At 45.1% G+C, this 22761-nt stretch overlaps 1 protein-coding gene across 1 annotated transcript in view; it reads left to right on the top strand.

The window, feature by feature from the left end:
* LOC140381553 (neurocan core protein-like) overlaps positions 1-22761 on the top strand; it is a 133968-nt gene that overhangs the window by 7144 nt on the left and 104063 nt on the right. Inside the window, exon 3 of the mRNA XM_072465618.1 lies at positions 1399-1690. Coding sequence (XP_072321719.1) covers positions 1399-1690 — 292 coding nt within the window. The remainder of the gene's footprint in view (positions 1-1398; positions 1691-22761) is intronic.

The raw sequence follows: 22761 nt of genomic DNA, 5'->3' as shown, positions 1-22761 counted from the left end.
CCTGTTAGCCTCATTAGCTTGTGAGGCGAGCCTGTTAGCCTCAATAGCTTGTGAGACGGGCCTGTTAGGTTCATTAGCTTGTGAGGGGGGCCTGTTAGCCTCATTAGCTTGTGAGGCGGACCTCTTAGCCTAAATAGCTTGTGAGGCGGGCCTGTTAGCCTCATTAGCTTGTGAGACGGGCCTGTTAGCCTCAATAGCTTGTGAGGCGAGCCTGTTAGCCTCATTAGCTTGTGAGGCGAGCCTGTTAGCCTCAATAGCTTGTGAGACGGGCCTGTTAGCCTCATTAGCTTGTGAGACGGGCCTGTTAGGTTCATTAGCTTGTGAGGCGGGCCTGTTAGCCTCATTAGCTTGTGAGGCGGACCTCTTAGCCTAAATAGCTTGTGAGGCGGGCCTGTTAGCCTCATTAGCTTGTGAGACGGGCCTGTTAGCCTCAATAGCTTGTGAGGCGGGCCTGTTAGCCTCATTAGCTTGTGAGGCGGGCCTGTTAGCCTCATTAGCTTGTGAGGCGGGCCTGTTAGCCTCAATAGCTTGTGAGACGGGCCTGTTAGCCTCAATAGCTTGTGAGACGGGCCTGTTAGCCTCATTAGCTTTTAAGGCGGGTCTGTTAGCCTCATTAGCTTGTGAGGCGGGCCTGTTAGCCTCAATAGCTTGTGAGGCGGGCCTGTTAGCCTCATTAGCTTGTGATGCGGGCCTGTTAGCCTCAATAGCTTGTGAGACGGGCCTGTTAGCCTCATTAGCTTGTGAGGCGGGCTTGTTAGCTTCATTAACTTGTGAGGCAGGCCTGTTAGCCTCATTAGCTTGTGAGGCGGGCCTGTTAGCCTCATTAGCTTGTGAGGCGGGCCTGTTAGCCTTATTAGCTTGTGAGGGGGGCCTGTTAGCCTCATTAGCTTGTGAGGCGGGCCTGTTAGCCTCATTAGCTTGTGAGGCGGGCCTGTTAGCCTCATTAGCTTGTGAGGGGGGCCTGTTAGCCTCATTAGCTTGTGATGCAGGCCTGTTAGCCTCATTAGCTTGTGAGGCGGGCCTGTTAGCCTCATTAGCTTGTGATGCGGGCCTGTTAGCCTCATTAGCTTGTGAAGCGGGCCTGTTAGCCTCATTAGCTTGTGAGACGGGCCTGTTAGCCTCATTAGCTTGTGATGCGGGCCTGTTAGCCTCATTAGCTTGTGATGCGGGCCTGTTAGCCTCATTAGCTTGTGATGCGGGCCTGATAGCCTCATTAGCTTGTGATGCGGGCCTGTTAGCCTCATTAGCTTGTGATGCGGGCCTGTTAGCCTCATTAGCTTGTGATGCGGGCCTGTTAGCCTCATTAGCTTGTGAGTGAAACTGCGATGGCGCCTCGTGGTTTAATCCTTATTCTGGTCAAACCTCTTGACTCTCGGTGTTGTTGGTTGTTCTCTCCAGGACAACACGGTGCTGGACCCCGGGGCCCCTGTGCCGGAGCCACTTTCTCACAGACTCAAATGGAGCATTGTGACGGCGGCAGGTTCCAGGACGGTTCTAGTGGCTCTGAACGGGTCGGTCCTGGTCTCGGAGGAATTCGTGGACCGGGTTCGTCTGGTGAAGTACCCGGACTCGCATCAGGACGCGTCCCTCATCGTGTCCCAGCTGCGGCGCTCCGACTCGGGCGTTTACAGGTGTGAGGTGCAGAGAGGCATCGAGGACCAACACCGGGAAGTCCCGCTCAAGGTCACAGGTAAAACGCTCAACGCCACATGTAAAATGCTCAACGCCACATTTAAAACGCTCAATGTCACATGTAAAACGCTCAACGTCACAGGTAAAACGCTCAACGCCACATTTAAAACGCTCAACGTCACAGGTAAAACGCTCAACGCCACATGTAAAACGCTCAACGTCACAGGTAAAACACTCAACGCCACATTTAAAACGCTCAACGTCACAGGTAAAACGCTCAACGTCACATGGAAAACGCTCAACGTCACAGGTAAAACGCTCAACGCCACATGTAAAACGCTCAACGTCACATGTAAAACGCTCAACGTCATAGGTAAAACGCTCAACGCCACATGTAAAACGCTCAACGTCACAGGTAAAACGCTCATCACAGGTAAAACGCTCAACGTCACAGGTAAAACGCTCAACGCCACATGTAAGACGCTCAACGTCACAGGTAAAACGCTCAACGTCACAGGTAAAACGCTCATCACAGGTAAAACGCTCAACATCAAAGGTAAAACGCTCAACGCCACATGTAAGACGCTCAACGTCACAGGTAAAACGCTCAACGTCACAGGTAAAACGCTCAACGCCACATGTAAAACGCTCAACGTCACAGGTAAAACGCTCAACATCACAGGTAAAACGCTCGTTACATGTAAAACACTCAACGTCACAGGTAAAACGCTCAACGTCACAGGTAAAACGCTCAACGTCACAGGTAAAACGCTCAACGTCACAGGTAAAACGCTCGTTACATCTAAAACGCTCAACGTCACAGGTAAAACGCTAAACATCACAGGTAAAATGCTCAACGTCACATGTAAAACGCTCGTCACATGTAAAACGCTCAACGTCACAGGTAAAACGCTCAACGTCACATGTAAAACGCTCAATGTCACAGGTAAAACGCTCAACGTCACATGTAAAACGCTCAACATGACAGGTAAAACGCTCAACGTCACAGGTAAAACGCTCAACGTCACAGGTAAAACGCTCAACGTCACATGTAAAACGCTCAACGTCACAGGTAAAACGCTCAACGTCACATGTAAAACGCTCAACGTCACATGTAAAACGCTCAACGTCACAGGTAAAACGCTCAACGTCACATGTAAAACGCTCAACATGACAGGTAAAACGCTCGTTACATCTAAAACGTTCAACGTCACAGGTAAAACGCTCAACATCACAGGTAAAACGCTCAACGTCACATGTAAAACGCTCGTCACATGTAAAACGCTCAACGTCACATGTAAAACGCTCAATGTCACAGGTAAAACGCTCAACGTCACATGTAAAACGCTCAACATGACAGGTAAAACGCTCAACGTCACAGGTAAAACGCTCAACGTCACAGGTAAAACGCTCAACGTCACAGGTAAAACGCTCGTTACATGTAAAACGCTCAACGTCACAGGTAAAACGCTCAACATCACAGGTAAAACGCTCAACGTCACATGTAAAACGCTCAACGTCACAGGTAAAACGCTCAACGTCACATGTAAAACGCTCAACATGACAGGTAAAACGCTCAACGTCACAGGTAAAACGCTCAATGTCACAGGTAAAACGCTCAACGTCACATGTAAAACGCTCAACATGACAGGTAAAACGCTCAACGTCACAGGTAAAACGCTCAACGTCACAGGTAAAACGCTCAACGTCACATGTAAAACGCTCAACATGACAGGTAAAACGCTCAACGTCACAGGTAAAACGCTCAACGTCACAGGTAAAACGCTCAACGTCACATGTAAAACGCTCAACATGACAGGTAAAACGCTCAACGTCACAGGTAAAACGCTCAACGTCACAGGTAAAACGCTCAACATCACAGGTAAAACCCTCAACGTCACATGTAAAACGCTCAACATCACAGGTAAAACGCTCAACGTCACAGGTAAAACGCTCAACGTCACATGTAAAACGCTCAACGTCACAGGTAAAACGCTCAACGTCACAGGTAAAACGCTCAACATCACAGGTAAAACGCTCAACGTCACATGTAAAACGCTCAACGTCACAGGTAAAACGCTCAACGTCACATGTAAAACGCTCAACATGACAGGTAAAACGCTCAAAGTCACATGTAAAACGCTCAACATCACAGGTAAAACGCTCAACGTCACAGGTAAAACGCTCAACGTCACAGGAAAAACGCTCAACGTCACATGTAAAACGCTCAACGTCACAGGTAAAACGCTCAACGTCACAGGTAAAACGCTCAACATCACAGGTAAAACGCTCAACGTCACATGTAAAACGCTCAACGTCACAGGTAAAACGCTCAACATCACAGGTAAAACCCTCAACGTCACATGTAAAACGCTCAACGCCACAGGTAAAACGCTCAACGTCACATGTAAAACGCTCAACGTCACAGGTAAAACGCTCAACGTCACATGTAAAACGCTCAACGTCACAGGTAAAACGCTCAACGTCACATGTAAAACGCTCAACGTCACAGGTAAAACGCTCAACGTCACAGGTAAAACGCTCAACGTCACATGTAAAACGCTCAACGTCACAGGTAAAACGCTCAACGTCACATGTAAAACGCTCAACGTCACAGGTAAAACGCTCAAAGTCACATGTAAAACGCTCAACATCACAGGTAAAACGCTCAACGTCACAGGTAAAACGCTCATCACAGGTAAAACGCTCAACATCACAGGTAAAACGCTCAACGCCACATGTAAAACGCTCAACGACACACGTAAAACGCTCAACGTCGCAGGTAAAACGCTCAACGTCACACGTAAAACGCTCAACTTCACATGTAAAACGCTCAACGCCACAGGTAAAATGCTTAACATCACATGTAAAACGCTCGTTACATGTAAAACGCTCAACGTCACAGGTAAAACGCTCAACGTCGCATGTAAAACGCTCAACGTCACAGGTAAAACGCTCAACTTCACATGTAAAACGCTCAACTTGACAGGTAAAACGCTCAACGTCACATGTAAAACGCTCAACGTCACAGGTAAAGCGCTCAACGTCACAGGTAAAACGCTCAACGTCACAGGTAAAACGCTCAACGTCACAGGTAAAACGCTCGTTACATCTAAAACGCTCAACGTCACAGGTAAAACGCTCAACGTCACAGGTAAAACGCTCAACGTCACATGTAAAACGCTCAACGTCACAGGTAAAACGCTCAAAGTCACATGTAAAACGCTCAACATCACAGGTAAAACGCTCAACGTCACAGGTAAAACGCTCATCACATGTAAAACGCTCAAAGTCACAGGTAAAACGCTCAACGTCACATATAAAACGCTCAACTTGACAGGTAAAACGCTCAACGTCACAGGTAAAACGCTCAACGTCACAGGTAAAACGCTCAACTTCACATGTAAAACGCTCAACGCCACAGGTAAAACGCTTAACGTCACAGGTAAAACTCTCAACGTCGCAAGTAAAATGCTTAACGTCACATGTAAATCGCTCAACGTCACAGGTAAAACGCTCAACATCACAGGTAAAACGCTCAACGTCACATGTAAAACGCTCGTCACATGTAAAACACTCAACGTCACAGGTAAAACGCTCAACGTCACAGGTAAAACGCTCAACGTCACAGGTAAAACGCTCAACATCACAGGTAAAACGCTCAACGTCACATGTAAAACGCTCAACGTCACAGGTAAAACGCTCAACATCACAGGTAAAACCCTCAACGTCACATGTAAAACGCTCAACGTCACAGGTAAAACGCTCAACGTCACAGGTAAAACGCTCAACGCCACAGGTAAACGCTCAACGTCACATGTAAAACGCTCAACGTCACAGGTAAAACGCTCAACGTCACATGTAAAACGCTCAACGTCACAGGTAAAACGCTCAACGTCACATGTAAAACGCTCAACGTCACAGGTAAAACGCTCAACGTCACAGGTAAAACGCTCAACGTCACATGTAAAACGCTCAACGTCACAGGTAAAACGCTCAACGTCACATGTAAAACGCTCAACGTCACAGGTAAAACGCTCAAAGTCACATGTAAAACGCTCAACATCACAGGTAAAACGCTCAACGTCACAGGTAAAACGCTCATCACAGGTAAAACGCTCAACATCACAGGTAAAACGCTCAACGCCACATGTAAAACGCTCAACGACACACGTAAAACGCTCAACGTCGCAGGTAAAACGCTCAACGTCACACGTAAAACGCTCAACTTCACATGTAAAACGCTCAACGCCACAGGTAAAATGCTCAACGTCGCATGTAAAACGCTCAACGTCACAGGTAAAACGCTCAACGTCACATGTAAAACGCTCAACTTGACAGGTAAAACGCTCAACGTCACATGTAAAACGCTCGTTACATGTAAAACGCTCAACGTCACAGGTAAAACGCTCAACGTCGCATGTAAAACGCTCAACGTCACAGGTAAAACGCTCAACGTCACATGTAAAACGCTCAACTTGACAGGTAAAACGCTCAACGTCACATGTAAAACGCTCAACGTCACAGGTAAAGCGCTCAACGTCACAGGTAAAACGCTCAACGTCACAGGTAAAACGCTCAACGTCACAGGTAAAACGCTCGTTACATCTAAAACGCTCAACGTCACAGGTAAAACGCTCAACGTCACAGGTAAAACGCTCAACGTCACATGTAAAACGCTCAACGTCACAGGTAAAACGCTCAAAGTCACATGTAAAACGCTCAACATCACAGGTAAAACGCTCAACGTCACAGGTAAAACGCTCATCACATGTAAAACGCTCAAAGTCACAGGTAAAACGCTCAACGTCACATATAAAACGCTCAACTTGACAGGTAAAACGCTCAACGTCACAGGTAAAACGCTCAACGTCACAGGTAAAACGCTCAACTTCACATGTAAAACGCTCAACGCCACAGGTAAAACGCTTAACGTCACAGGTAAAACGCTCAACGTCGCAAGTAAAATGCTTAACGTCACATGTAAATCGCTCAACGTCACAGGTAAAACGCTCAACATCACAGGTAAAACGCTCAACGTCACATGTAAAACGCTCGTCACATGTAAAACACTCAACGTCACAGGTAAAACACTCAACGTCACATGTAAAACGCTCAACGTCACAGGTAAAACGCTCAACGTCACATGTAAAACGCTCAAAATGACAGGTAAAACGCTCAACGTCACAGGTAAAACGCTCAACGTCACAGGTAAAACGCTCAACGTCACAGGTAAAACGCTCAATATCACAGGTAAAACCCTCAACGTCACATGTAAAACGCTCAACGTCACATGTAAAACGCTCAACGTCACATGTAAAACGCTCAACGTCACAGGTAAAACGCTCAACGTCACATGTAAAACGCTCAACATGACAGGTAAAACGCTCAACGTCACAGGTAAAACGCTCAACGTCACAGGTAAAACGCTCAACGTCACAGGTAAAACGCTCAATATCACAGGTAAAACCCTCAACGTCACATGTAAAACGCTCAACGTCACACGTAAAACGCTCAACTTCACATGTAAAACGCTCAACGTCACAGGTAAAACGCTCAACGTCGCAGGTAAAACACTCAACATCACAGGTAAAACGCTCAACGTCACATGTAAAACGCTCAACGTCACATGTAAAACGCTCAACGTCACAGGTAAAACGCTCAACGTCACAGGTAAAACGCTCAACGTCACATGTAAAACGCTCAACGTCACAGGTAAAACGCTCAACGTCACAGGTAAAACGCTCAACGTCACAGGTAAAACGCTCAACATCACAGGTAAAACCCTCAACGTCACATGTAAAACGCTCAACGTCACCGGTAAAACGCTCAACGTCACAGGTAAAACGCTCAACGCCACAGGTAAAATGCAGGTAAAACGCTCAATGTCACAGGTAAAACGCTCAACGTCACAGGTAAAACGCTCAACGTCACATGTAAAACGCTCAACGTCACAGGTAAAACGCTCAACGTCACAGGTAAAACGCTCAACATCACAGGTAAAACGCTCAACGTCACATGTAAAACGCTCAACGTCACAGGTAAAACGCTCAACGTCACATGTAAAACGCTCAATGTCACAGGTAAAACGCTCAACGTCACATGTAAAACGCTCAACATGACAGGTAAAACGCTCAACGTCACATGTAAAACGCTCAACGTCACAGGTAAAGCGCTCAACGTCACAGGTAAAACGCTCAACGTCACAGGTAAAACGCTCAACGTCACAGGTAAAACGCTCGTTACATCTAAAACGCTCAACGTCACAGGTAAAACGCTCAACGTCACAGGTAAAACGCTCAACGTCACATGTAAAACGCTCAACGTCACAGGTAAAACGCTCAAAGTCACATGTAAAACGCTCAACATCACAGGTAAAACGCTCAACGTCACAGGTAAAACGCTCATCACATGTAAAACGCTCAAAGTCACAGGTAAAACGCTCAACGTCACATATAAAACGCTCAACTTGACAGGTAAAACGCTCAACGTCACAGGTAAAACGCTCAACGTCACAGGTAAAACGCTCAACTTCACATGTAAAACGCTCAACGCCACAGGTAAAACGCTTAACGTCACAGGTAAAACGCTCAACGTCGCAAGTAAAATGCTTAACGTCACATGTAAATCGCTCAACGTCACAGGTAAAACGCTCAACATCACAGGTAAAACGCTCAACGTCACATGTAAAACGCTCGTCACATGTAAAACACTCAACGTCACAGGTAAAACACTCAACGTCACATGTAAAACGCTCAACGTCACAGGTAAAACGCTCAACGTCACATGTAAAACGCTCAAAATGACAGGTAAAACGCTCAACGTCACAGGTAAAACGCTCAACGTCACAGGTAAAACGCTCAACGTCACAGGTAAAACGCTCAATATCACAGGTAAAACCCTCAACGTCACATGTAAAACGCTCAACGTCACATGTAAAACGCTCAACGTCACATGTAAAACGCTCAACGTCACAGGTAAAACGCTCAACGTCACATGTAAAACGCTCAACATGACAGGTAAAACGCTCAACGTCACAGGTAAAACGCTCAACGTCACAGGTAAAACGCTCAACGTCACAGGTAAAACGCTCAATATCACAGGTAAAACCCTCAACGTCACATGTAAAACGCTCAACGTCACACGTAAAACGCTCAACTTCACATGTAAAACGCTCAACGTCACAGGTAAAACGCTCAACGTCGCAGGTAAAACACTCAACATCACAGGTAAAACGCTCAACGTCACATGTAAAACGCTCAACGTCACATGTAAAACGCTCAACGTCACAGGTAAAACGCTCAACGTCACAGGTAAAACGCTCAACGTCACAGGTAAAACGCTCAACATCACAGGTAAAACCCTCAACGTCACATGTAAAACGCTCAACGTCACAGGTAAAACGCTCAACGTCACAGGTAAAACGCTCAACGCCACAGGTAAAATGCAGGTAAAACGCTCAATGTCACAGGTAAAACGCTCAACGTCACAGGTAAAACGCTCAACGTCACATGTAAAACGCTCAACGTCACAGGTAAAACGCTCAACGTCACAGGTAAAACGCTCAACATCACAGGTAAAACGCTCAACGTCACATGTAAAACGCTCAACGTCACAGGTAAAACGCTCAACGTCACATGTAAAACGCTCAACATCACAGGTAAAACCCTCAACGTCACATGTAAAACGCTCAACGTCACAGGTAAAACGCTCAACGTCACAGGTAAAACGCTCAACGCCACAGGTAAAACGCTCAACGTCACAGGTAAAACGCTCATCACAGGTAAAACGCTCAACGTCACAGGTAAAACGCTCAACGTCACATGTAAAACGCTCAACGTCACAGGTAAAACGCTCAACGTCACATGTAAAACGCTCAACGTCACAGGTAAAACGCTCAAAGTCACATGTAAAACGCTCAGCATCACAGGTAAAACGCTCAACGTCACAGGTAAAACGCTCATCACAGGTAAAACGCTCAACATCACAGGTAAAACGCTCAACGCCACATGTAAAACGCTCAACGTCACACGTAAAACGCTCAACTTCACATGTAAAACGCTCAACGCCACAGGTAAAACGCTCAACGTCGCAGGTAAAATGCTTAACATCACATGTAAAACGCTCGTCGTCACAGGTAAAACGCTCGTTACATCTAAAACGCTCAACGTCACAGGTAAAACGCTCAACGTCACAGGTAAAACGCTCAACGTCACATGTAAAACGCTCAACGTCACAGGTAAAACACTCAAAGTCACATGTAAAACGCTCAACATCACAGGTAAAACGCTCAACGTCACAGGTAAAACGCTCATCACATGTAAAACGCTCAAAGTCACAGGTAAAACGCTCAACGTCACATATAAAACGCTCAACTTGACAGGTAAAACGCTCAACGTCACAGGTAAAACGCTCAACGTCACAGGTAAAACGCTCAACTTCACATGTAAAACGCTCAACGTCACAGGTAAAACGCTTAACGTCACAGGTAAAACGCTCAACGTCGCAAGTAAAATGCTTAACGTCACATGTAAAACGCTCAACGTCACAGGTAAAACGCTCAACATCACAGGTAAAACGCTCAACGTCACATGTAAAACGCTCGTCACATGTAAAACGCTCAACGTCACAGGTAAAACACTCAACGTCACATGTAAAACGCTCAACGTCACAGGTAAAACGCTCAACGTCACATGTAAAACGCTCAACATGACAGGTAAAACGCTCAACGTCACAGGTAAAACGCTCAATATCACAGGTAAAACCCTCAACGTCACATGTAAAACGCTCAACGTCACATGTAAAATGCTCAACTTCACAGGTAAAACGCTTAACGTCACAGGTAAAACGCTCAACGTCGCAGGTAAAATGCTTAACATCACATGTAAAACGCTCGTTACATGTAAAACGCTCAACGTCACATGTAAAACGCTCAACGTCACAGGTAAAACGCTCAACGTCACAGGTAAAACGCTCAACGTCACAGGTAAAACGCTCAACATCACAGGTAAAACCCTCAACGTCACATGTAAAACGCTCAACGTCACAGGTAAAACGCTCAACGTCACAGGTAAAACCCTCAACGTCACATGTAAAACGCTTGTCACATGTAAAACGCTCAACGTCACAGGTAAAACGCTCAACGTCACATGTAAAACGCTCAACGTCACAGGTAAAACGCTCAAAGTCACATGTAAAACGCTCAACATCACAGGTAAAACGCTCATCACATGTAAAACGCTCAAAGTCACAGGTAAAACGCTCAACTTCACATGTAAAACGCTCAACGCCACAGGTAAAACGCTCAACGTCACAGGTAAAACGCTCAACGTCACATGTAAAACGCTCAACGTCACAGGTAAAACGCTCAAAGTCACATGTAAAACGCTCAACATCACAGGTAAAACGCTCAACGTCACAGGTAAAACGCTCATCACATGTAAAACGCTCAAAGTCACAGGTAAAACGCTCAACGTCACATATAAAACGCTCAACGTCACAGGTAAAACGCTCAACGTCACAGGTAAAACGCTTAACGTCACAGGTAAAACGCTCAACGTCGCAAGTAAAATGCTTAACGTCACATGTAAAACGCTCAACGTCACAGGTAAAACGCTCAACATCACAGGTAAAACGCTCAACGTCACATGTAAAACGCTCGTCACATGTAAAACGCTCAACGTCACAGGTAAAACACTCAACGTCACATGTAAAACGCTCAACGTCACAGGTAAAACGCTCAACGTCACATGTAAAACGCTCAACATGACAGGTAAAACGCTCAACGTCACAGGTAAAACGCTCAACGTCACAGGTAAAACGCTCAATATCACAGGTAAAACCCTCAACGTCACATGTAAAACGCTCAACGCCACAGGTAAAACGCTCAACGTCGCAGGTAAAATGCTTAACATCACATGTAAAACGCTCGTTACATGTAAAACGCTCAACGTCACAGGTAAAACGCTCAACATCACAGGTAAAACGCTCAACGTCACATGTAAAACGCTCAACGTCACATGTAAAACGCTCAACGTCACATGTAAAACGCTCAACTTGACAGGTAAAACGCTCAACGTCACAGGTAAAACGCTCAACGTCACAGGTAAAACGCTCAACATCACAGGTAAAACCCTCAACGTCACATGTAAAACGCTCAACGTCACAGGTAAAACGCTCAACGTCACAGGTAAAACCCTCAACGTCACATGTAAAACGCTTGTCACATGTAAAACGCTCAACGTCACAGGTAAAACGCTCAACGTCACTTGTAAAACGCTCAACGTCACAGGTAAAACGCTCAAAGTCACATGTAAAACGCTCAACATCACAGGTAAAACGCTCAACCTCACAGGTAAAACGCTCATCACATGTAAAACGCTCAAAGTCACAGGTAAAACGCTCAACGTCACATGTAAAACGCTCAACATCACAGGTAAAACGCTCAACGTCACATGTAAAACGCTCGTCACATGTAAAACGCTCAACGTCACATGTAAAACGCTCGTCACATGTAAAACGCTCAACGTCACAGTTAAAACGCTCAACATCACAGGTAAAACGCTCAACGTCACATGTAAAACGCTCAATGTCACAGGTAAAACGCTCAACGTCACATGTAAAACGCTTGTCACATGTAAAACCCTCAACGTCACATGTAAAACGCTTGTCACATGTAAAACGCTCAACGTCACAGGTAAAACGCTCAACGTCACATGTAAAACGCTCAACGTCACAGGTAAAACGCTCAACATCACAGGTAAAACGCTCAACGTCACAGGTAAAACGCTCGTTACATCTAAAACGCTCAACGTCACAGGTAAAACGCTCAACGTCACAGGTAAAACGCTCAACGTCACAGGTAAAACGCTCAACGTCGCAGGTAAAACGCTCGTTACATCTAAAACGCTCAAAGTCACAGGTAAAACGCTCAACATCACAGGTAAAACGCTCAATGTCACAGGTGAAACGCTCAACGTCACATGTAAAACGCTCAACATGACAGGTAAAACGCTCAACGTCACAGGTAAAACGCTCAACGTCACAGGTAAAACGCTCAACGTCGCAGGTAAAAAGCTCAACATCACAGGTAAAACGCTCAACGTCACATGTAAAATGCTCGTCACATGTAAAACGCTCAACATCACAGGTAAAACGCTCAACGTCACATGTAAAATGCTCGTCACATGTAAAACGCTCAACGTCACAGGTAAAACGCTCAACGTCACATGTAAAACGCTCAACGTCGCAGGTAAAACGCTCGTTACATCTAAAATGCTCAACGTCACAGGTAAAACGCTCAACGTCGCAGGTAAAACGCTCGTTACAGCTAAAACGCTCAACGTCACAGGTAAAACGCTCAACGTCACATGTAAAACGCTCGTCACATGTAAAACGCTCAACGTCACAGGTAAAACGCTCAACATCACAGGTAAAACGCTCAACGTCACATGTAAAACGCTCAATGTCACAGGTAAAACGCTCAACGTCACATGTAAAACGCTCAACGTCACAGGTAAAACGCTCAACGTCACATGTAAAACGCTCAACGTCACATGTAAAACGCTCAACGTCACATGTAAAACGCTCAACGTCACATGTAAAACGCTCAACGTCACAGGTAAAACGCTCAACGTCTCATGTAAAACTCTCAACTTCACATGTAAAACGCTCAACGTCACATGTAAAACGCTCAACGTCACATGTAAAACGCTCAACGTCACATGTAAAACGCTCAACGTCACATGTAAAACGTTCAACGTCACATTTAAAACACTCAACGTCACAGGTAAAACGCTCAACGTCACATGTAAAACGTTCAACGTCACATGTAAAACGCTCGTTACATCTAAAACGCTCAAAGTCACAGGTAAAACGCTCAACATCACAGGTAAAACGCTCAACGTCACATGTAAAACGCTCGTCACATGTAAAACGCTCAACGTCACAGGTAAAACGGTCAACGTCACATGTAAAACGCTCAACGTCACAGGTTAAACGCTCAACGTCGCAGGTAAAATGCTCGTTACATCTAAAACGCTCAACGTCACAGGTAAAACGCTCAACATCACATGTAAAACGCTCAACGTCACATGTAAAACGCTCAATGTCACAGGGAAAACGCTCAACGTCACAGGTAAAACGCTCAACGGCACATGTAAAACGCTCAACGTCACAGGTAAAACGCTCAACGTCACATGTAAAACGCTCAACGTCACAGGTAAAACGCTCAACGTCACATGTAAAACGCTCAACGTCACATGTAAAACCCTTAACGTCACAGGTAAAACGCTCAACGTCACATGTAAAACGCTCAACTTGACAGGTAAAACGCTCAACGTCACAGGTAAAACGCTTAACGTCACAGGTAAAACGCTCAACATCACAGGTAAAACCCTCAACGTCACATGTAAAACGCTCAACGTCACAGGTAAAACGCTCAACGTCACAGGTAAAACGCTCAACATGACAGGTAAAACGCTCAACGTCACAGGTAAAACGCTCAACGTCACAGGTTAAACGCTCAACGTCGCAGGTAAAATGCTCGTTACATCTAAAACGCTCAACGTCACAGGTAAAACGCTCAACATCACATGTAAAACGCTCAACGTCACATGTAAAACGCTCAATGTCACAGGGAAAACGCTCAACGTCACAGGTAAAACGCTCAACGGCACATGTAAAACGCTCAACGTCACAGGTAAAACGCTCAACGTCACATGTAAAACGCTCAACGTCACAGGTAAAACGCTCAACGTCACATGTAAAACGCTCAACGTCACATGTAAAACCCTTAACGTCACAGGTAAAACGCTCAACGTCACATGTAAAACGCTCAACTTGACAGGTAAAACGCTCAACGTCACAGGTAAAACGCTTAACGTCACAGGTAAAACGCTCAACATCACAGGTAAAACCCTCAACGTCACATGTAAAACGCTCAACGTCACAGGTAAAACGCTCAACGTCACAGGTAAAACGCTCAACGTCACAGGTAAAACCCTCAACGTCAAATGTAAAACGCTTGTCACATGTAAAACGCTCAACGTCACAGGTAAAACGCTCAACGTCACATGTAAAACGCTCAACGTCACATGTAAAACGCTCAACGTCACATGTAAAACGCTCAACGTCACAGGTAAAACGCTCAACGTCACATGTAAAACGCTCAACGTCACAGGTAAAACGCTCAACGTCACATGTAAAACGCTCAACTTCACATGTAAAACGCTCAACGTCACAGGTAAAACGGTCAACGTCACATGTAAAACGCTCAATGTCACAGGTAAAACGCTCAACGTCACAGGTAAAACGCTCAACGTCACATGTAAAACGCTCAACATCACAGGTAAAACGCTCAACGTCACATGTAAAACGCTCAACGTCACAGGTAAAACGCTCAACGTCACATGTAAAACGCTCAACGTCACATGTAAAACGCTCAACGTCACATGTAAAACGTTCAACGTCACATTTAAAACACTCAACGTCACAGGTAAAACGCTCAACGTCTCATGTAAAACGCTCAACGTCACAGGTAAAACGCTCAACGTCACATGTAAAACGCTCAACGTCACATGTAAAACGCTCAACGTCACATGTAAAACGTTCAACGTCACATGTAAAACGCTCAACGTCACATGTAAAACGCTCAACGTCACATGTAAAACGCTCAACGTCACAGGTAAAACGCTCAACGTCACATGTAAAACGCTCAACGTCACATGTAAAACGCTCAACGTCACATGTAAAACGCTCAACGTCACATGTAAAACGTTCAACGTCACATTTAAAACACTCAACATCACAGGTAAAACGCTCAACGTCACATGTAAAACGTTCAACTTCACATGTAAAACGCTTAACGTCGCAAGTAAAACGCTCGTTACATCTAAAACGTTCAACGTCACAGGTAAAACGCTCAACATCACAGGTAAAACGCTCAACGTCACATGTAAAACGCTCGTCACATGTAAAACGCTCAACGTCACATGTAAAACGCTCAATGTCACAGGTAAAACGCTCAACGTCACATGTAAAACGCTCAACATGACAGGTAAAACGCTCAACGTCACAGGTAAAACGCTCAACGTCACAGGTAAAACGCTCAACGTCACAGGTAAAACGCTCAACGTCACAGGTAAAACGCTCAACGTCACATGTAAAACGCTCAACGTCACAGGTAAAACGCTCAACGTCACATGTAAAACGCTCAACGTCACATGTAAAACGCTCAACGTCACAGGTAAAACGCTCAACGTCACAGGTAAAACACTCAACTTCACATGTAAAACGCTCAACGCCACAGGTAAAACGCTCGTTACATGTAAAACGCTCAACGTCACAGGTAAAACGCTCAACATCACAGGTAAAACGCTCAACGTCACATGTAAAACGCTCAACGTCACAGGTAAAACGCTCAACGTCACATGTAAAACGCTCAACATGACAGGTAAAACGCTCAACGTCACAGGTAAAACGCTCAACGTCACAGGTAAAACGCTCAACATCACAGGTAAAACCCTCAACGTCACATGTAAAACGCTCAACATCACAGGTAAAACGCTCAACGTCACAGGTAAAACGCTCAACGTCACATGTAAAACGCTCAACGTCACAGGTAAAACGCTCAACGTCACAGGTAAAACGCTCAACATCACAGGTAAAACGCTCAACGTCACATGTAAAACGCTCAACGTCACAGGTAAAACGCTCAACGTCACATGTAAAACGCTCAACATGACAGGTAAAACGCTCAAAGTCACATGTAAAACGCTCAACATCACAGGTAAAACGCTCAACGTCACAGGTAAAACGCTCAACGTCACAGGAAAAACGCTCAACGTCACATGTAAAACGCTCAACGTCACAGGTAAAACGCTCAACGTCACAGGTAAAACGCTCAACATCACAGGTAAAACGCTCAACGTCACATGTAAAACGCTCAACGTCACAGGTAAAACGCTCAACGTCACATGTAAAACGCTCAACATGACAGGTAAAACGCTCAACGTCACAGGTAAAACGCTCAACGTCACAGGTAAAACGCTCAACATCACAGGTAAAACCCTCAACGTCACATGTAAAACGCTCAACGTCACAGGTAAAACGCTCAACGTCACAGGTAAAACGCTCAACGCCACAGGTAAAACGCTCAACGTCACATGTAAAACGCTCAACGTCACAGGTAAAACGCTCAACGTCACATGTAAAACGCTCAACGTCACAGGTAAAACGCTCAACGTCACATGTAAAACGCTCAACGTCACAGGTAAAACGCTCAACGTCACAGGTAAAACGCTCAACGTCACATGTAAAACGCTCAACGTCACAGGTAAAACGCTCAACGTCACATGTAAAACGCTCAACGTCACAGGTAAAACGCTCAAAGTCACATGTAAAACGCTCAACATCACAGGTAAAACGCTCAACGTCACAGGTAAAACGCTCATCACAGGTAAAACGCTCAACATCACAGGTAAAACGCTCAACGCCACATGTAAAACGCTCAACGTCACACGTAAAACGCTCAACGTCGCAGGTAAAACGCTCAACGTCACACGTAAAACGCTCAACTTCACATGTAAAACGCTCAACGCCACAGGTAAAATGCTTAACATCACATGTAAAACGCTCGTTACATGTAAAACGCTCAACGTCACAGGTAAAACGCTCAACATCACAGGCAAAACGCTCAACGTCACATTTAAAACGCTCGTCACATGTAAAACGCTCAACGTCACAGGTAAAACGCTCAACGTCACATGTAAAACGCTCAACGTCACAGGTAAAACGCTCAACGTCACATGTAAAACGCTCAACTTGACAGGTAAAACGCTCAACGTCACATGTAAAACGCTCAACGTCACAGGTAAAGCGCTCAACGTCACAGGTAAAACGCTCAACGTCACAGGTAAAACGCTCAACGTCACAGGTAAAACGCTCGTTACATCTAAAACGCTCAACGTCACAGGTAAAACGCTCAACGTCACAGGTAAAACGCTCAACGTCACATGTAAAACGCTCAACGTCACAGGTAAAACGCTCAAAGTCACATGTAAAACGCTCAACATCACAGGTAAAACGCTCAACGTCACAGGTAAAACGCTCATCACATGTAAAACGCTCAAAGTCACAGGTAAAACGCTCAACGTCACATATAAAACGCTCAACTTGACAGGTAAAACGCTCAACGTCACAGGTAAAACGCTCAACGTCACAGGTAAAACGCTCAACTTCACATGTAAAACGCTCAACGCCACAGGTAAAACGCTTAACGTCACAGGTAAAACGCTCAACGTCGCAAGTAAAATGCTTAACGTCACATGTAAATCGCTCAACGTCAGAGGTAAAACGCTCAACGTCACAGGTAAAACGCTCAACGTCACATGTAAAACGCTCAACATGACAGGTAAAACGCTCAACGTCACAGGTAAAACGCTCAACGTCACAGGTAAAACGCTCAATATCACAGGTAAAACCCTCAACGTCACATGTAAAACGCTCAACGTCACACGTAAAACGCTCAACGTCACATGTAAAACGCTCAACGTCACATGTAAAACGCTCAACGTCACAGGTAAAACGCTCAACGTCACATGTAAAACGCTCAACATGACAGGTAAAACGCTCAACGTCACAGGTAAAACGCTCAACGTCACAGGTAAAACGCTCAACGTCACAGGTAAAACGCTCAATATCACAGGTAAAACCCTCAACGTCACATGTAAAACGCTCAACGTCACACGTAAAACGCTCAACTTCACATGTAAAACGCTCAACGCCACAGGTAAAACGCTTAACGTCACAGGTAAAACGCTCAACGTCGCAGGTAAAACACTCAACATCACAGGTAAAACGCTCAACGTCACATGTAAAACGCTCAACGTCACATGTAAAACGCTCAACGTCACAGGTAAAACGCTCAACGTCACAGGTAAAACGCTCAACGTCACAGGTAAAACGCTCAACATCACAGGTAAAACCCTCAACGTCACATGTAAAACGCTCAACGTCACAGGTAAAACGCTCAACGTCACAGGTAAAACGCTCAACGCCACAGGTAAAATGCAGGTAAAACGCTCAATGTCACAGGTAAAACGCTCAACGTCACAGGTAAAACGCTCAACGTCACATGTAAAACGCTCAACGTCACAGGTAAAACGCTCAACGTCACAGGTAAAACGCTCAACATCACAGGTAAAACGCTCAACGTCACATGTAAAACGCTCAACGTCACAGGTAAAACGCTCAACGTCACATGTAAAACGCTCAACATCACAGGTAAAACCCTCAACGTCACATGTAAAACGCTCAACGTCACAGGTAAAACGCTCAACGTCACAGGTAAAACGCTCAACGCCACAGGTAAAACGCTCAACGTCACAGGTAAAACGCTCATCACAGGTAAAACGCTCAACGTCACAGGTAAAACGCTCAACGTCACATGTAAAACGCTCAACGTCACAGGTAAAACGCTCAACGTCACATGTAAAACGCTCAACGTCACAGGTAAAACGCTCAAAGTCACATGTAAAACGCTCAGCATCACAGGTAAAACGCTCAACGTCACAGGTAAAACGCTCATCACAGGTAAAACGCTCAACATCACAGGTAAAACGCTCAACGCCACATGTAAAACGCTCAACGTCACACGTAAAACGCTCAACTTCACATGTAAAACGCTCAACGCCACAGGTAAAACGCTCAACGTCGCAGGTAAAATGCTTAACATCACATGTAAAACGCTCAACGCCACAGGTAAAACGCTCGTCGTCACAGGTAAAACGCTCGTTACATCTAAAACGCTCAACGTCACAGGTAAAACGCTCAACGTCACAGGTAAAACGCTCAACGTCACATGTAAAACGCTCAACGTCACAGGTAAAACACTCAAAGTCACATGTAAAACGCTCAACATCACAGGTAAAACGCTCAACGTCACAGGTAAAACGCTCATCACATGTAAAATGCTCAAAGTCACAGGTAAAACGCTCAACGTCACATATAAAACGCTCAACTTGACAGGTAAAACGCTCAACGTCACAGGTAAAACGCTCAACGTCACAGGTAAAACGCTCAACTTCACATGTAAAACGCTCAACGTCACAGGTAAAACGCTTAACGTCACAGGTAAAACGCTCAACGTCGCAAGTAAAATGCTTAACGTCACATGTAAAACGCTCAACGTCACAGGTAAAACGCTCAACATCACAGGTAAAACGCTCAACGTCACATGTAAAACGCTCGTCACATGTAAAACGCTCAACGTCACAGGTAAAACACTCAACGTCACATGTAAAACGCTCAACGTAACAGGTAAAACGCTCAACGTCACATGTAAAACGCTCAACATGACAGGTAAAACGCTCAACGTCACATGTAAAACGCTCAACGTCACACGTAAAATGCTCAACTTCACATGTAAAACGCTCAACGCCACAGGTAAAACGCTTAACGTCACAGGTAAAACGCTCAACGTCGCAGGTAAAATGCTTAACATCACAGGTAAAACGCTCAACGTCACATGTAAAACGCTCAACTTGACAGGTAAAACGCTCAACGTCACAGGTAAAACGCTCAACGTCACAGGTAAAACGCTCAACGTCACAGGTAAAACCCTCAACGTCACATGTAAAACGCTTGTCACATGTAAAACGCTCAACGTCACAGGTAAAACGCTCAACGTCACATGTAAAACGCTCAACGTCACAGGTAAAACGCTCAAAGTCACATGTAAAACGCTCAACATCACAGGTAAAACGCTCATCACATGTAAAACGCTCAAAGTCACAGGTAAAACGCTCAACGTCACATATAAAACGCTCAACTTGACAGGTAAAACGCTCAACTTCACATGTAAAACGCTCAACGCCACAGGTAAAACGCTCAACGTCACAGGTAAAACGCTCAACGTCACATGTAAAACGCTCAACGTCACAGGTAAAACGCTCAAAGTCACATGTAAAACGCTCAACATCACAGGTAAAACGCTCAACGTCACAGGTAAAACGCTCATCACATGTAAAACGCTCAAAGTCACAGGTAAAACGCTCAACGTCACATATAAAACGCTCAACTTGACAGGTAAAACGCTCAACGTCACAGGTAAAACGCTCAACGTCACAGGTAAAACGCTCAACTTCACATGTAAAACGCTCAACGCCACAGGTAAAACGCTTAACGTCACAGGTAAAACGCTCAACGTCGCAAGTAAAATGCTTAACGTCACATGTAAAACGCTCAACGTCACAGGTAAAACGCTCAACATCACAGGTAAAACGCTCAACGTCACATGTAAAACGCTCGTCACATGTAAAACGCTCAACGTCACAGGTAAAACACTCAACGTCACATGTAAAACGCTCAACGTCACAGGTAAAACGCTCAACGTCACATGTAAAACGCTCAACATGACAGGTAAAACGCTCAACGTCACAGGTAAAACGCTCAACGTCACAGGTAAAACGCTCAATATCACAGGTAAAACCCTCAACGTCACATGTAAAACGCTCAACGCCACAGGTAAAACGCTCAACGTCGCAGGTAAAATGCTTAACATCACATGTAAAACGCTCGTTACATGTAAAACGCTCAACGTCACAGGTAAAACGCTCAACATCACAGGTAAAACGCTCAACGTCACATGTAAAACGCTCAACGTCACATGTAAAACGCTCAACGTCACATGTAAAACGCTCAACTTGACAGGTAAAACGCTCAACGTCACAGGTAAAACGCTCAACGTCACAGGTAAAACGCTCAACATCACAGGTAAAACCCTCAACGTCACATGTAAAACGCTCAACGTCACAGGTAAAATGCTCAACGTCACAGGTAAAACCCTCAACGTCACATGTAAAACGCTTGTCACATGTAAAACGCTCAACGTCACAGGTAAAACGCTCAACGTCACTTGTAAAACGCTCAACGTCACAGGTAAAACGCTCAAAGTCACATGTAAAACGCTCAACATCACAGGTAAAACCCTCAACGTCACATGTAAAACGCTCAACGTCACAGGTAAAACGCTCAACGTCACAGGTAAAACCCTCAACGTCACATGTAAAACGCTTGTCACATGTAAAACGCTCAACGTCACAGGTAAAACGCTCAACGTCACTTGTAAAACGCTCAACGTCACAGGTAAAACCCTCAACGTCACAGGTAAAACGCTCAACGTCACAGGTAAAACCCTCAACGTCACAGGTAAAACGCTCATCACATGTAAAACGCTCAAAGTCACAGGTAAAACGCTCAACGTCACATGTAAAACGCTCAACATCACAGGTAAAACGCTCAACGTCACATGTAAAACGCTCGTCACATGTAAAACGCTCAACGTCACATGTAAAACGCTCGTCACATGTAAAACGCTCAACGTCACAGTTAAAACGCTCAACATCACAGGTAAAACGCTCAACGTCACATGTAAAACGCTCAATGTCACAGGTAAAACGCTCAACGTCACATGTAAAACGCTTGTCACATGTAAAACCCTCAACGTCACATGTAAAACGCTTGTCACATGTAAAACGCTCAACGTCACAGGTAAAACGCTCAACGTCACATGTAAAACGCTCAACGTCACAGGTAAAACGCTCAACATCACAGGTAAAACGCTCAACGTCACAGGTAAAACGCTCGTTACATCTAAAACGCTCAACGTCACAGGTAAAACGCTCAACGTCACAGGTAAAACGCTCAACGTCACAGGTAAAACGCTCAACGTCGCAGGTAAAACGCTCGTTACATCTAAAACGCTCAAAGTCACAGGTAAAACGCTCAACATCACAGGTAAAACGCTCAATGTCACAGGTGAAACGCTCAACGTCACATGTAAAACGCTCAACATGACAGGTAAAACGCTCAACGTCACAGGTAAAACGCTCAACGTCACAGGTAAAACGCTCAACGTCGCAGGTAAAAAGCTCAACATCACAGGTAAAACGCTCAACGTCACATGTAAAATGCTCGTCACATGTAAAACGCTCAACATCACAGGTAAAACGCTCAACGTCACATGTAAAATGCTCGTCACATGTAAAACGCTCAACGTCACAGGTAAAACGCTCAACGTCACATGTAAAACGCTCAACGTCGCAGGTAAAACGCTCGTTACATCTAAAA

The sequence above is a fragment of the Eucyclogobius newberryi genome, unplaced genomic scaffold, assembly GCF_026437365.1.
Source record: "Eucyclogobius newberryi isolate DKJ021-1_F unplaced genomic scaffold, fEucNew1.0.hap1 SCAF_5, whole genome shotgun sequence".
Lineage (NCBI taxonomy): Eukaryota > Metazoa > Chordata > Actinopteri > Gobiiformes > Gobiidae > Eucyclogobius > Eucyclogobius newberryi.
Note: the sequence above shows the minus strand (reverse complement) of the source record. Positions and strands in the feature narration are given on the sequence as shown.